At 38.6% G+C, this 16,794-nt stretch overlaps 1 protein-coding gene across 1 annotated transcript; it reads right to left on the bottom strand.

Annotated features, from left to right (window-relative positions):
- Nucleotides 1-443: 443 nt before the first annotated feature.
- LOC137712569 (E4 SUMO-protein ligase PIAL2) lies at nucleotides 444-8,118 on the bottom strand. Its single transcript, XM_068451660.2, has 16 exons — nucleotides 7,757-8,118; nucleotides 7,236-7,308; nucleotides 7,068-7,133; nucleotides 6,802-6,867; nucleotides 6,641-6,723; nucleotides 6,255-6,306; nucleotides 6,101-6,172; nucleotides 4,953-5,020; nucleotides 4,817-4,865; nucleotides 4,630-4,714; nucleotides 4,454-4,555; nucleotides 4,282-4,333; nucleotides 3,580-3,631; nucleotides 2,771-2,887; nucleotides 1,827-2,684; nucleotides 444-1,491 (listed from the first exon to the last, which is right to left on the bottom strand). The coding sequence occupies exons 1-16, from the start codon at nucleotides 7,951-7,953 to the stop codon at nucleotides 793-795; spliced, it is 2,691 nt and encodes an 896-aa protein (XP_068307761.2). The 5' UTR covers nucleotides 7,954-8,118; the 3' UTR covers nucleotides 444-792.
- Between the last annotated feature and the right edge of the window lie 8,676 nt (nucleotides 8,119-16,794).

The following is a 16,794-nucleotide window of genomic DNA, read 5'->3' as shown; positions in this document are numbered from 1 at the left end:
AAGAAAACGGCATGTTTATTTATCATTTTAGAGAATTTATTTGGAAGATTGGGTGAAAATCGAGATGAATTTACAAATCTCAAGATGAACGGATTAAAATTAAAATACAAAAGACATCGATCAAATGCTGACATATTGCTCACTCCAACATTGACGACATATTTGATCGAATGCTAAAAATGATCATTTCCGCAATTGAGGTGGTAAGTTCATCATGTCATCCCATCTCAAAGCTGAGTGAAAGCCACCAAGTAAAAGAATAATCAACCTTAAATTTTTCTAACTACTGAAACACGAATTAGAATTTGGGTGCAAAAGAGGACGACAAAGTTCAGCTCGAGTAAAAAAATTCCTATGCGGCTACGATCATTCGTGTCAATTGCAGCACTTGCCGACGACCGCAAAAAGAGCGGGCATGCGCAACTGAACTTGGGACTCCTCAGTTTTGGAAAAGTTCAATGACTATTACAATCATAACCAATCAGGATTCTTACTCAGCAAATCACAACTCAGAACGTTTACATATAAATTATCATGGAAAATTATAACTACTGCAGTCAGAAGCTGCATGCTTAAATTTACAAGCCGACCCCCCCAATTGTCCAATTCTTCTTTTTCCGGTCGAAGTTTGCCCAATTCAGCGGACCTGAATATCACCTAATTGACCGGAACATAGTCCTAAATTAACTTTACCGGTTGACCACTGAACACAAAATTGACCTACTACCTTATATACAGCAGCCTACAAGAACTCCCTGGCAGAGTACATATGCCTTCGACTCAAAGATCGATTTACTGAGGATGACTATTTTTTGTTTGAGGAACCTGAGTGCTCACGTTGGCAATCAATGACTGTTGAGCGGCAACAAGATGTGGTGGAGCAGACAGATTTGACGGGGGTCTTGAAGCAGCAGGAGTTGGTTGGGTTGGCTGAATGATGAACTGGTTGAGAGCAGCAGAGTAAGCCCGACCTGACAGGCTTCCACGCATCCGACCTGTTGGTCGCCAGTTCTCTCCGGATGACAAGTCTGGTGATCCATCTGCCCCTGATACTGCTTGCACGGTTTCTACTACGTTTCTGCTCTGCTCCAACGCAGCTGTCCTGAAACCTTCAGCATTTGCTGGCAAAATTGGCCTGTTTCTTGGAGATTGATTTTGAACTGGCGTCGATGGAGACTGCCTGGCCATCATAGCAACTCGCTGCTGCTGACCAATCACAAACCTTTGTTGGTTGTCTAAAGAACTAGACGTTTGACCAGTCTCAACTCGTACACTTCCTTGCTGAATATGGGCCCGCGAGAGATGTGAAGATGATCGATTGGCGCTTGAAAGCTGACCTACAGTCTGGGGACTCCGTGGATTAAAAGCTTGCTGCAGATGTGCATTTTGGAACTCCATAAGCCCAAGAGATGTTCGGTTAGCACTCTGCAGTTGACTCGGAGCTGGAAGGCCAACAACCTGTTGGGCAGATTGGCCATGACGATCCCAGTTCTGCAAGATTAATGAAATGCAACTCATTAGCATGACAAAATGGACACCAAGAAAATTTCATTTAGATTGGAATTCCGTAAATTAGCAATGAAAAAGTCTCTACAATGCTTTGGCCAACAACCAATCAAACTGAAAAGTGCTGATTAAAAGTGAAGAATTTGAGGAACCAATCAAACTGAAAATTGTTGATTAAAAATGAAGAATTTGAGGAGCCAATCAAACTGAAAAGTGTTGATTAAAAATCAAGAATTTGAGGCCCAGGGTTCCCAACTTGTATTTATAATGGTCACCACCAGCAAACAAAATGGACTTCAAGAAAAGAAGGGAGCATTAACCTGTGTTGTTTGTGAGGGCGGTTGCATTGACGATGGAGCAATATTTGACACTTGAGGCGGATTCATTCGGGGCCTAGAAAAGTGTTGCTGTCTTTCCACATCACTACATACTGCAGGGACACCATTTGCTGTGGGTGTGATAGACTGGCCAACCTGAGAACTAAGAGAGGCACTAGGGGGAGTATTGAAACTAGTTCTAGATCTTTGCTGCAATCCTGACGTCTGGGCAGGAAGGGCCTGAACTGCTGTTGGTGTCCTAGGTAATACTGTGTTAGCAAGTCTCCCATACTCATTGCTAACAGTAGCATTTGAACTTGCAAACTGCGGCTGTTGTAACTGCAAATTATTGGAAGAATATTGAGTATGCATTGCAGATGCCACAAGATCAGTGTTCACACGACTCTCAGTTCCTCGATCAAGCACAGGAGAAACGGCATCAGTCAACACAGGCAGGTGTAAATAATTTGCAGGACCAGAGTGAGAGATACCACCATCCATCTGGGTGTCTGACCTTATACCAGAAGTCAATGAGCCATTAGGTAAGAAAATGCCCGACCAAAAGTCGTCCTCTAGATGAGCAGGAACAGTTTGATTAACCCTGTTTGTGTTGCAAAGAGGTTTTACGTCTTCGGTTTCACAAGCACTCAAAGTGTCCATCTCAGTATCATCCTCAGTAAGATCCAAAACAATAGGAAGTGCAGATGAGACACGGGTAGATTCTTCCTGTTCAGAAATTTCGTTTTGAAAGGCCTTATCATGTGCTTGACCTAGATCATCATCATTCTCCAGTCCAGCTTTCCATGATCCATCCATAGAGATTATTACTTCAGCAACATTCTCTCCTACCTCTCTCAGGACCTAGGGGAGAAAAGCAACTGATTTTATAATATTGGGTAAAAAATAACACAAACAGACAGGAAGAATGCAAATAAATAGCCACTTGCCTTAACCATATTTTGATCAACGCGGAGGTCCAAATAGCAGACATACTGATTACAGTGGGGGCAGCGCCACGAAGGTCGTCTTAAATTTATATTGACGTAATTACTGAAGTCGAAACACTATAGCTCATATAAGCGACAGAAAATTATATTAGAAGACAGTATTGACTATATTTACAAGAAAATATATTACCATGTACAACTACAATCACAGAATAACTTCAAATTTCACCAATTACCCAAAGCTCGAAACCGAAAAAATCAACGCAGGACATAAAGAACAACAAATCCAATTCCAAATTCTCAACTTCCCCTCCAAACCTCAACAACTAACAAGAGAACATTTTGGTGGGACAAAGCAAAAACTTTCATCCAGCCTTTTCTATCCTCCTTACAACCCCTATAGCACAAACAAAGAAAATTTTACTTTTTGTCTTCTTTCTGCTCCCAAAGAATGCAAAAAAAAATCATAAAATATTTTTAAGATACTAAATCTGAACCCGAACTCATAAGAAATATCTCCAACGTATAAATTGGAAACCATGTGACCTCGAAGCAGCACATTAAATCACTTGCACATATAATGGAGGTGGAAAGCATCAATGTAATTAGAATACACCTCTAGTACATAATTTAAAAAACAAAAAACTCTGGGGTCCAGTAGAATCAATCATGCAAGCAAGATGCATACAAATCGAGGAACAATGTTACAAGTCTCAAAAGCTTGTTACATAATGATTACAAAGGAAGTTGCAAACAAAAATTTAAAACCAAAGGCATCAATAGGAGAAAAGGATGCATGGAGCACTCACCTGAAGATGTTTGCACAAATGACCTTTGACAGGAGTTTTTATACGTGTATAACTGTTTTACAGATAAAAAGTAAAATGTAATAATCAGCATCATAGCAATGAAGTTTAATCATGGAAGGATTACCAAACTACACATTTTTCATCTATTTTAACGTAGAGAAATAGACAACAAAAAAGTAGATAAGATACGAAACACACTTCAAACCTAACAAATTTATTCACTGAAACCAGGACACATGAACAAAATGCTATTTTGATTGTTGAACTCAACACTTGACAATATAGAAGCAGCCGGCGTAACTGATGAAAAACACACGCAAAAAAAAAAAAAAAAAAATGATGTTCCAATATTTCAGCGAAAAACATAAATGTTTCTTCAATGAGAGATTCAGAAGTTCAGAATATATGGGATGAGAAGGATCACATTAATAGGCATCAACATTTAACCTATGATATCTTCATATGAAGCAACTCAACCTCTCCCGATCAGAATCGATTGAAAATTAGCAGATATCCCATAAAGTTTCTAGCATTAACATTTCTACTTTAAGTAAATCCTGATAATACGTTTCAAATCAAATGTCCCAGGAATACATATCTCCGACGTAAAAGGTTATAAATAAACGAATAAAATTCAAAAACAAATGTAGTAAGAAAATTATAGCAACATTAAAGCTACAAGCAATAAATATCAAGGCATACCTTATGGGACAATTGAGAGAAATTCTTGATGGCCCCTCAATTAAATCAGGATCTAATGATTAAAAGAAGACAATTAAACAAACTATACCATTGTAAAAAGCCTAATGCTTTGCAAATTCCTGATACTACAAGATAAAATAAAGTGTCTTTTGACGTTTCCTATGGAGAATACCTGAATCTGACGGAGACACAGTGAACTGCGAATAATCTTTCAGTACTGGAGTGTCAGGTGATGGTGTGATACTCATAAAGGCAACCACTATGGTATAATGACCTAAAAATAGTTCAATGTGTCAGAGCTGGATGAATATAGTACAAGAAAACTACAATAATTAGAACGTAACTCACCATTGAATTGGCCCACAGCTTGCAGAAGATTTGATCCAAACTTGAGCATTCCAGTCACAACTGAAGGCAACTGGGGTCCAGTATCCTGTTAAAGAAAATGAAAGGCACAGGGTGTTACAAAATGAATACTATGTTACAATCCAAATTCTGTCAAATTTAGTTATCCAGTAAGCGGAACCACACATACCATTGTAACATTGATCCTTTTATCTACTCCCTTTCCATTTAGCAGAAAGCTACAGAATTGAAAAAAAAAATGTTGTTAGAATAAATAGGAAACACCTCTAACTAAACTAAAAGGTTGAGAGGAAAATCAGCCGTACTTCACTTGTGGTGGACTTATAATACATGCAGATGTCTCTATATTATCTGTTTGTGCTACAAGTAATCGCTTGAGGCAAACAGAAAGGGTGAGGTCCAGAATAAGTTCTACAAATCATAATTCCAATTTCATGTATAAAAGGAAAACAGTATAACGTAAACAATTAGAACAAAGAGAGATACCACCACGAGTTTATAACCGAATAATAAAGTTATGATGACACAAATTATATGTATAGTTATTCTCTAATAAGATAAATATAGACATACTTCTTTGTTGTTAGATAGACATGGACAGCTAGGATGCACAGAGGATAAGAACTCAGCCATCCATATCAAATCTAACAACTGCTAAAGACCTAAATTAAGGACTTGCACCCTAAATGTTAGATTAGATATGGAAGATTAAGATGCATCTCACTCACTACTATTTGAAATGAACAATAAGCATCTAGAAGGAGACATAAGCCTTCCACTGGACCAGATATGACCATTCGGTCAGCCTTCATGAATGATGTGTTTGCTTGTGTTAGGATTTTGGCTCGTCAAAGTTAGTGTCCTATTTTGTTTAGGATTGTATGCACCGATTCTTCTCCAAAAAGGACTAGGAAAGAATCAAAGTTTCCTTGTACAATTAGATTAGGAATCCAAGAAGTCTAATTTGGAAATGGAAAAAAGTGTACTTTCCTATTCCATATAAAATAGGAAACTTAATCAGAAAATAGGCATGTAAACCACACCCTATACTTATAAACAGGGTGTGGCAAGGCTAGGGAATGTGTGAGAAAAGCCAGAGACAGCTAAGAGGGATAAAGGGTGAATAGTTCTAGGATTTTACAAAAGTACTATAACTCTATTATTAATCAAAGAAGTCGTGGTTTTCTACCCAGGGAAATCACAAGTGGATGTAGGCAAAAGTTCTGACAAACCAGCATAAATCTTGTGTGTTTCTAGTTATTCTCTAATTTGCTAAGTTTAGTCTATTGCCGGATACATCAAAGAGCAAGATCCAGAGGGAGTCAACATTATAATAACTTGTGTATGATGTATGACATTCATGCATACATGTTTAAATAAACTACAAGACTCAAGAACTTACAACCACTCCAACATTCAAACAAAAATGCATCTAACTTTATAAGATGCTTACAATTTTTTCTTGAGGGGAATAATGTGTACTCTTCGAAATATGGAAATCAAGCACATGCGCCCCATATCCAGACTACAACATGATAAGACATACGTCAAAACGAACCCAAAAAAAGGGATAGGAAAAAAAGTTGAAAAAGGGAATGAAGAGCCACCTTGACTTCTAGAGAGGCAAGTATCTGGCCCATCTTCATCATTGGATAAAACCTACACCACACACAAAAGGAGATCTTTCTAAATCATTTGCAACCTCAGCAAAGGACACCCGTTGATACTTGATACCAAAAGCATGATTATTAGGATGAGCAAAGAAAGAATATTTTGAACCTTAGAAGCTAAAGAAGTCATTGTAATAAAAAATTTCTACCCATTTCTAGTTAAACTCTAAATTCTAAATTCTAATATGAACATGGTGCAGGATCATTAGGCTAACATGATATCCTTTAAAAGGAAACATCAAATGAAATCTATATTATACGCGTGTATACACATGTATGTTGTAACAAAATGTACAAAATTAAAGCACGATACAAGTTCCCACCTTTCCATAATTGTGTCTATAACAGAAAGAGAACAGCTAGCTCCAGTTTTAACATCCCCCAAGCTGCAGAAGCTACTCCCTATCTATAATTGCACAAGAAGATCATCAGCAACATCAACCTAAGACAGATTTGAGCAATAATAAACAAATTAACAGCATACCTCGTTAGCTAGAAAAAAGAGCTCTTCAGTCTCCTTATCCGAAAACCATCCGGTCCTACAAGCATTCTGCCAAGTAAAATACAAAGTCAGCTCAACACTCATGATTACGTTCAAAGTTGGATACAAAACAAAAACCAAACAAAGCATCAAGCAAAAAGGGGATAACAAAAACATGAACATGGGCAAGCAGGATATGCTACTTGGATAAATGGTTAGCATCCATTTTCGCATTTATTACATAAAATGAACCACATTCGGGTTTATACCTTAACAGAAATCATCAGCACCATGATAGCAGCTTCCAAAACCTTATCACTCTTGCGTTGGCATATCTACACAAAACAAGAGTTAAAGTACAAATCTTTCCCTCAAAATAAAGGGGAAAACAAACTGAAACCGGGAATTCACGAACTAGAAGAAGAAAACTTCAGTACCTGCTTCAACAACCCAGGTAAATCTTGAGCAATCGCCGGAACCTCATTGTTTGCAACGGCATAGTCAATGCCTCTGCATTTTGCCAAAGCAATTTCATAAAAAGGAAGGAAAATTGAGGAATTCAATCACTATGTTTGAATGAAGAAAATAAACTTGAAATTTGGATAAAAGTCACAATTTATAAATTCACATGCATCAATTCCTTTGTTTGGATTCATAAACATAGAAATTTAGAATTTCTGCATGGAAAAAAAACTTGGAATTTGGAACCTCCAATTTTCATGTTTAAATTCGATATAAATATGTGTCATTTCCTAATTTTTATAATTGAGAGTATTAAAATAACAAATTACTTATTCAATTCCACTGTTTTTTTAGATTAACCAAACAAAAAATTTTACAAATTCTAGAAAATAAAATCTCGTCATTTCAAATACCATCATTTTAAAATACTTAGTAATCTTAAATTTCTTCGTTGAAAGCATAAGGGATTTAAGAAAAATGGGGGAAGGGTTTTTACCTGGAAAGGGAAAGGCAGAGATTGAAGAACTCCATGGCCTCGCCGCGATAGCCAGATTTGACGTGAGCTGCCAAGCGCTCAGCGACGGCGGCAACTCGGTAGGAGTTAACGAGGGAAGCGGAGAGTTGCTGCTGCCCAACGCCTTTCAGACTGACAAAGTTGCCGACCGCCTGCGGTGTTAGCGTTGTTCCACTCATTAGCTCGCACAGACACGCCCACCACACCCACACCTACACGCGCCCCTCTCTCTCTCTCTCTCTTCCTTTCTCTTTCCTCTCTCTCTCTCTCTCTCTCTCTCTCTCTCTCTCTCTCTCTCTCTCTCTCTCTCTCTCTCTATAGGCGTTTCAAATGTTACAAAAATTGCAGGAGAAATTAGACAAAGGGTTCTGGAAAGCTACGCGGGACCCAGGACACAGTACTCGTAATTTCCAACTGTGCAGGCATTTTACAACAAAAAATAAATAAATAAAGTCTAGGTAATTTTTATTTTTTTATTTTTGGTAAACTAAGGGGGTAGATCATCCCACAAACTAGCGAAGAGTTATTACAAATAATTCAAGTGCTAGGACCCCATTATATCATCAAATAATCGAGCTTCAATCTTCAAAATAATAGTGTTAAGATTCATATTATAACTTCAATTGGTAATGCTCTCAGCCATCATATTCTTCTCCTGATAGATATGCACTAACTCACATTCTGTTATACGTGTTATAAGTTGTCTATACTGATAAATGATGTTGACATGAGAATAAAAACTGGTATCAATCATATTATTGATTAACCACAAGAGCCGAATTCATCTCCACATATAATCTTGAAATATTCTTGTCAATTCTAAGTTTCAATCCAAAATATAGCCCCCAAATTTCAGCATCAACCACCTGACCTTTGCCCGAGTTGACAGAGAATCCATTAAGCCGCCAATGTTGACTCTAAGAACTCCTCTTGCACCTATATTTCCAGTAGCATTGATCCGAGAACAGTCCACATTAAGCTTCACCTTCTTTCAGGTACGTATTTTTTTCCTTTAACGAAGACAATGTATTAAGAAACTCAATCCAAGCTCCAACACATCTTGCGCCTATGGACGGAGCCAATGAAGGTTCACTGGAGGCAGATGCTCTCATTCAAGTAATTTGTTTGTTTAGTTGCAAACTACAATTATATAATATATACGGGTTATCTTTGAAGAAAATATATGTATCTAATATCTAACATACATTCATTCTACTTATACATCATATCAAATATTATATGAGCGATAGTACTCTTATTCTATCATTCAAACCGAAAAAACCTTCTCCCGTCTATCATGTACTTACATTTTTCTCATCACTTTGTCACTTTCTACTACTATATTAAAATTTTTGTGACATTGGAATTATAATACATCGTCATTTGAAACAATCTTTAATATCATATTGCGTATAACCATACTATAATAAGGTTTTTTTAGTTGTTTTCGGTTGCCCCCACTAGAAAAAAATTCTGGCTCCGTCCCTGCTTCTGCGAGGAGATCCTGAACAAGAGCAAGTGTTTCCTTAATTCAAACCATGTCGTTTCCAATTGACAAAGCAAACTTAGTCAACCTATGGACAACCCCATCGCAACTCCAAGGACATACAAGAATAATTTAGACAGGAATGACTGTATCACATCCTCCGCAATCAAACCCATGACCGTGAAGTCCTTTCTAGCTCCATCGCCATTGATCTTTACCCATCATTCCCTAGAAGCAGTCCACCGGAGCTACATCTACTGTCTGGACGCTGTCGGCCTGAAATTGGTCGACTAGAAATCTTGAAACCAAGCAATGGCTCGCTGAACAACTTCCACAGGGTACCCTTCCACACTCTTGAGTTTCTTGCTTGCCAAACAGCCAATCGAATCATACAAAATAAATCAAAGTCAAAAGCATGTTGTTCCACCAGAGTTAGTAACCATTCCTTCGTAGGGATACTGTGATTGATCACCGAACGCAAGCCAAAATGTAATGGGCCATTCCCAATTTTACGATTTTTATAAGGGTTAATTACACTAACATCCTCTGAGGTTTATCATGTTTTCACAAAACCCCCACACATTTGAAACATAACACTAACATCCCTTGAGGTTCTAATTCACTTTCACATAACCCCTTTAGGGCTAACATCACCTTAAAATAATTTGTTAAAGATAATTTTGCCCTAATTATTAATTACTTTATGAAAAATCCTTTATAAATAAATAGAATAAAAATTAAAATTAAAATCTTACATTAAACAATAAAAGGAAATAAAAGAAAATTGAAGAAATCATGTTACCTTCTTCCTCTACGCTGTTAATTCGTATCTCAATCCTTTTTTTCTTAATTGGAAAAACCCTAGCAGAACAAATCTTTCTCCTGTTAAATCCTTTGGGAGTTTCAGAGTATGAATGTGGTCGGGTAATTTCTTCCAAGAAGCCAAATCAGGTACTCTTCTCCATGTTTGAAATCAAGGCTTTCTTCCATATCGTTTTCTTGTCGAAATTGGTTTCAGTTTGGGTAAACAAGGAATGAAGGAGGTTGACGAAGAGATTGAGGTGCCGATTTGAGGACAAGAACAAAAAGAAAAAAAAAATTAAAAGAAAGATCCAAAGATGCATAGGTGGCTTTCTATTTTCATTTTTTTTTAATTGTTAATGTATGTTTTTGAAGTCCAACAAAAAAAAAATCTATTTTCTTTATATTGGTTATTATTATATGTATTTTTAAAAAGCCTTTCTTATTTTTAAAAGTAATTAATAATGGGGCAAATTTGTCTTTAAGAAATTATTTTAAAGTGATGTCAGCCCTGAAGGGGTTTGTGAAAGTGAATTAGAACCTCAAGGGGTGTTAGTGTTATGTTTCAAACATGAGGGGGCTTTTTGAAAACACGATAAACCTCAGGGGATGTTAGTGTAATTAATCCATTTTTATAATTTGAAAGCGTGAATTTACAAAAATGCCCTTCGAGGCGAAATCATTGACTTTTGTTGACTCTCGTATTGTGAGACGTATAACCCAATCTGTTAGCGTATCCTTGTAGTTCTTGCCACTACGAACGCGTGGACACAAGAGAAATTAATTTTGAAGTTAGAACGAAGATTTTACGAAATTCGAAACATCAGGGCATTTTGGTAATTCTCTAATTTGAGAGATATTTTTCCCCTTTTTTTTTTTTTCTTTCCCTTGTTTGGTGAGCCAGTGGGGCCTACCCTTGCCTTGTTGTCTCCTAGCTCTCTCTCTTTTTCCCTTTTCTTCTCTTTCTCGTAACCCTTTCACTCTCTTTTCTCTCATCTCCCTATCTCTCTATGAACCACCCTCCCCGAGGGCACAACACAAACAAACAACGAACAACAACAACAACAATAGTGCCACCTCCATCACCATGAATCTAGAAACAATGGAGAACACCCCCCCCCCCCAAACAAACCCCTTCCTCCACCACTGCACAGTGTTCTTCAACATACAACCCTTTCTTTGGTGAGTTCTCGCCGTTTTCGATGAAGGTAAGTCCCTAGAACCTTGTGGATCGTGCTCTAGTATTATATTAGGGTAGTTTTAGGCATTAATCATGTGTGGATGCAAGGGAAAACTCGAAGGAATGTACTGTACACTTTATGGAAAAACCTAAACTATGGCCGTTTGGCCACTTTCTAATCACTTTTTCGGCAAACTCTGACCTCCGTTAATCTCAAAAGGGTATGAATCTCTTTTCCACATTTCTAGCTTTACATAGGATCTTAAATCACTTGATTTTGGAGTTGTATTGAGCTCGGAATGAGCTCTGGAAATTGGAAGAAAATCTGGAGATTTTCCAGAAATTGGGGAAGGCGAGTACAACGTACTTGCGGGTGCATAGGGTTGCGTGTGGTGCTGCAGTGCCTAGCACGTGGAGCACACGCACTTCCACCAGAGGTACTATGCTTCGCCACCATCCACGACGGTAATCACGGTGGCACCGGCAACTTTTCGACGACCCAAATTAGTATGTGGCAATGCGTGCTGTAACGCATGGCCTTTTGACAGCATTCTCGTAGTGGCGCTTGCAGCGGCGTGTGGGGGAGCCCGAGATCCCTCCTTAGGTTCTTCGACGTCTCGAATCCGAATTTGACGTCCGTTTTCCCAAATTCAATCGTCTTAGTAAGGTTTTACTAATTAGTCCTTTTATGTGCTTAGGTGCAGCTGTTGGTGGCGATTCCGTCTTTTCTTGCCCAAACGGCTCTTTGGCGACGGAGTATCAGTGAGTGGTCCCCTTTTTAAATTGCATGATTTTGATTAAATGCTAGGGTTGCATTCATGAAAAGTATGATTTCATGATTTTACATTTCATGATTTATTTACGATTTATTGAATTTACGTTTACGAAAGATTTACGAACCCTGGCTTTTTACGCTTTACGGTACATGATGGATTTATTATGATTTCGGATGATAAGGTTTTGGTATTCTACACTTGGTATGAGATTTTGGTTACGTTTTTTGGTGCTTATCTAGTGGGTAATCATACAACACATACACGCAACCTGAGTATGTATACGTTTATGGCCATAGGACACAATTGAGGAGCAATGAGATATTTATGACATACTCTCAGCTTTACTGGCGAAACTAGTGTCAGATAGCTTCACTAGCCACAACTAGTGTCGGTGTGTTATGTTATATTTCTTCTCTAGCGTAACCCAGAGTAATACGGCTTCACCTTCGGGTGATGGAACCTACCATATTTCTTCACTGACGTAACCCAGGGTCGTATAGCTTCACCCTCGGGTGATGGATATGCCTTTGAGCGACTATGATACCCTTAGTTGAGTACTTTATTATTTTGGGTTTACGAAGGTTTTTTGGATTTGCCTTCGGGCGACTATGTTATCATTAGTGAGCACTATTTTATACTTACACGTTTAGATGTTTTCATCGCACGTTAGGGTTTTTAGAAAAACCTAGTATGTAGTATTATATATATGTGTGCTTTCAAAACAGGGGGTTAATATGTTCAAAAGAAAATTGGTTTTACTTAGTATTATTATTATAAACTTTGGTCCACTCACCCTTTTGTTTTGCACCCCCTTCAGGACTTAGAATCAAGGCGTACGATCCGGGTGTTGAGGCATTCCCGTATCGGTACCTTCGAGTCCTCTCGGTGTAGGACCCCTTTTCTTTGTAATCTCATTATTATATAATAATCTTGTCGTAGTATTCTTGATTAATTGTATGCTCTGAACATGTTTCTGCATTGGCATATTTCATTATATTTAAATTTACTTATTTTATTTACGGTTGCTCTTTCTTCATAACTTGCATGCATGTTAAAATAACTTCATCACCCTCGGGTGTTGCCCAGCACGTGCCCATCCTGATGTTTGGAGGATATCAGGATCACAAAAGGAGATGCAAACCAGACAGTTTGCGCAAACCCAAAGTCTTTTGATATATGTTCATCGGTTTTCGGGCGCTCCATTGCACACCCTGCATGCCATATCCAACTTGACTCCATTTGGATAGTCTTGCCACCAAGGAATCAGAATGGTGGAGTAGCCGTCACCCTTGCTTAGCCATCATTGCCAAGTTAAAGGCATAAAGGTCTCGACATCCCAAACCACCCTCCGCCTTTAGTTTACATAATGTCCCATGACCACCGCTGGATTTTACGCGCCTTCAGATCACTTCCTCACCAAAACATCGTTATTAACTGATGTAATTCGTCGCAAAAAGTTTTCAATAATGAAAACAGCTCATTGCATAAGATGGAAAAGTTTGAGCCACCACCTTATAAGGAGTGCTCTGCTAGCATTACTAAGCACCTTTCTTTTCCATCCTCTAAGCCGTTTGGCAACCCTCTCATTAATGAAAGAAAGAGGTTTGTTTCTTGTTCTTTCCCACACCCACAAAGGTAGGTAGCACCAAGTATCTATCATATGATCCACCAACTGAACCCCCAGAAAATTGGCCAGTGACCGTTGCTCATTGTCCTGCACATTAGCACTAAAAGCCACACTACTTTTACTGAAGTTCCCTGCTTAACCCAACCCGATGATTTGGAATATAAGTCCAAGACATTTCGGATGACAACGCATTCATCCACGTTGGCCTTACCAAATAGAAAGCTATCGTCGGCGAAGAGCAAATGATGAATACTTGGTGCCCCGTCACAAACGTGTATACAACTCAAAACTCCTGTTTGTTACTTCTTTGCAATGAGCCGATGGACCTTCAACACAAATGAGGAAAAGATGTGAGGTCCCCTTGCCGTAGTCCCCTGGTCGGTACCACGTAACCTTGCGACTCTCCATTAATTAAAAAATAATATGAGACTGATTTCACGCAAGTCATGATCGCCTTAGTCCATTTCCCATCAAATCCCGTCTTAAACATCATTGTTTCCAAAAACGCCCATTCCACTTTGTCATAGGCCTAATGACTGGTTTGGTATTGCTGTGCTTTGAAAAAAAGCTGATTATGCTGTGATGTGAGAATAAGCGGCTGTGAAATAAAGCAGCAAAGTGTTTGGTAAACTTTTTTTGTAAAAGTGCTTTTGAAAAAAAAAACAGTATTATAGTGTTTGGTAAACTTTTATGTAAAACAGATGTGAAAGAAAGCCGATTTTTCAAAGCTGGGTTTTGCAGTTTTTGTTTTTGGCTTTTTTCACCTAAAACTGTGAAAAAAAGATGAAGCTGAATGTTTACCAAACACAAAAACAGCTCCCAGCTTTTTTTGATACCAGCTTTTTTCAGAATCACCTCAGTACCAAACCAGTCTTTACTGAGGTCCAGTTTCAGAGCTAGAGAACCATCTCTCTCCGCACGCTAATTGATTTGAGCCAATTGGCTAACACCTTAGCTCTTATCTTGTAGATGACATTGCATAAACTAATGAGCCGTAACTGTGACATATCTTGAGGCTCATTAACTTTGGGCGCCAAAGCAACATGAGTGAAGTTAGCCTCCCTCAAAAGTCTTCCCGAATTAAGAAAGCAGCGAACAACCTCCACCACATCATGCTCAAAAATATGCCAAAAACGTTGGTAAAATAGCAGGGATACCCCATGCCGAATAAAGTGTAGGCATTGACGAGAGGGATTTTGGTTAAACCATATTTAATTCGTGATCTGAGATCTATTGAGTGAAGTGAACACTAAACCGTAGTAGAGATTTAGAGTCGTCTAGCAACTATTACTATCTCTTCAATGATTTCTTGCATTGATCATGTTCTTTGTAACGTGAAGCTTCAATCTATGCCATGTACGCATCAAACCAATTCCATATCGAAAAAATATCCCTCTAAAGTTAGCTTCTTAAATCTACAAATTTTCTCAAAGGGTAATGTTAGATAGACTAAATTTGTAAACTAAATTTAATGATGTATCACCAATAAGAAATAAACATGTTAATCTATACTTGAGTAATAATCCAATCAACTTTTGTGTCATTTAGTTTACAAAATTTTGTTTACCAATTTAATTTCCCTAACATTACTCTTTCTCGAATGCACCGTCGAAGGGGAGTTGAAAGGAAGCAATTTTCGCACTTCTATTTTTCTATTCTCTTGGTTTTTTTTTTTTTCTTTTTTTTTGTCAAACATTATAAAATCTATTAATAAAGAATGCTAGTTCAAGAGAAGGAAAGCCCAAAACAAACAAGTAAAAGCACAATCCAACATAATGGAAACTTCAAAAAGACCACAAACAAGAGAAAACTCCAACTGAAACCCTAGATTTGAAAAAAAAGTCCTCCAAGCTTGTTGCAGCACCTTCACGATGCCAACATCATCAATAAGACAAACCAAGGAACCACAAATGGATGGAAGAAAAGTGAAGGTGGCCAAGCTACCCGTGCAATGAGCGCTCCCATAGTCCTACCAGATAGTGCAAAAAGCACTTTAAAAGCCACCGTACGCCAGAGCACACCTCCGAAGGAACAACTTGGAAGAGCTCAAAATAAACTGAGACAAAAGCTCAGAGCACAGCACCAAAGGATATCAGATGCTAATGCAGATGAGGGAAAGAAAAGAAAACCAGAGGGAAAGCAGAAAAAAAAACAGGAGAGGGAGAGACCAGGACGGAGGGAAAGAAAGGATTTGAGGGAGGGGTTAGAGGGCTAGAGGGGAGAAATAAATCAAAAACCCACCCAAACTTCACATTCATTCATTTACAATTCATTGCATACGAAAACCTCTGCAACACATCGAACAAACGATTTTCTCATCCTTCAATGAGGCTACGCAACAAGTCGAAATCTGATTAATGACATCATGATTTTCAATAACCACACTTCTACTGTAAAGCTTCACTGCCACGCAATGTTTTAAAAGACGCGCTCTGATGTGCGCCCAGACGGCTTTAAAGGCGGGGCGGGAGTGATAATGCCTTTGCCCAGTGGGAGTGGGCGAAAACTCACCGAGGCGTTGTCGAGGCAAGACTAGGTGGCTAAGGCGCGCCTAAAGGTGGTTGGCGGGCGTTCCCAGATCCATCCGCAACCCAAAATCGAAGTCAACTGCTCTGTTTTCAAGCTCTGCCATCTGAGTTTAGGGTTGCAGGCTGTGCGGCGTCTTCACGAGGAAGACGACCGCGAAGAAGAATAGGGATTTTTTGTTTTTTTTTAAAGACTTGGCCCAAAACGACATCGTTTTGGCCAAGTCTTTAATTTTTTTTAAATGACTTGGCCCAAAACAACGTCGTTTTGGCCAAGTATGTTTTTCTTTTATTTTTAAAACCCCAAGAGTCTCTGTTTCCTCTGTTTTTCTCACCTGTTTCCTCTGTTTTTTTCAGCAATCCTCTATTATTTAAGGTCCCGTAAGGCTTCGCCCCACGCCTCACGCCTAGGCTGGGCTATCCCTCAAACGCCTCGCCCACGCCTCACGCTTTTACTACATTGCTGCCATGTAACGTCCCAATCCAATAATGCAGTAAGAATATTACACAGCGTCACAATGATGGTAAACCCATTTCATGTGTGTCCTGCCAAAAGACAGCAACATAAACACTCCCTGCTGAGATGCCAGGCAATGGTGGAGTTCCAATTGGGGCATAAAGTCAA

Source organism: Pyrus communis, chromosome 14 (genome assembly GCF_041283825.1).
Source record: "Pyrus communis isolate YQ-2024b chromosome 14, ASM4128382v1, whole genome shotgun sequence".
In the NCBI taxonomy this organism is placed as follows: Eukaryota; Viridiplantae; Streptophyta; class Magnoliopsida; order Rosales; family Rosaceae; genus Pyrus; species Pyrus communis.
The sequence above is the reverse complement of the archived record's forward strand: the minus strand, read 5'-3'. Positions and strand labels throughout refer to the sequence as shown.

Bases quoted from the DNA above. Each gene is read 5' to 3' on its own strand.
- LOC137712569 (XM_068451660.2), bottom strand. From the start codon at position 7,953: ATGAGTGGAACAACGCTAACACCGCAGGCGGTCGGCAACTTTGTCAGT. The intron at 6,173-6,254 runs GTGGCTCTTCAT...ATCATGTTGTAG, and splicing joins TTGCCTCTCTAGAAGTCAAG to TCTGGATATGGGGCGCATGT. The intron at 4,334-4,453 runs GTATTCTCCATA...TTTAATCATTAG, and splicing joins TGTGTCTCCGTCAGATTCAG to ATCCTGATTTAATTGAGGGG.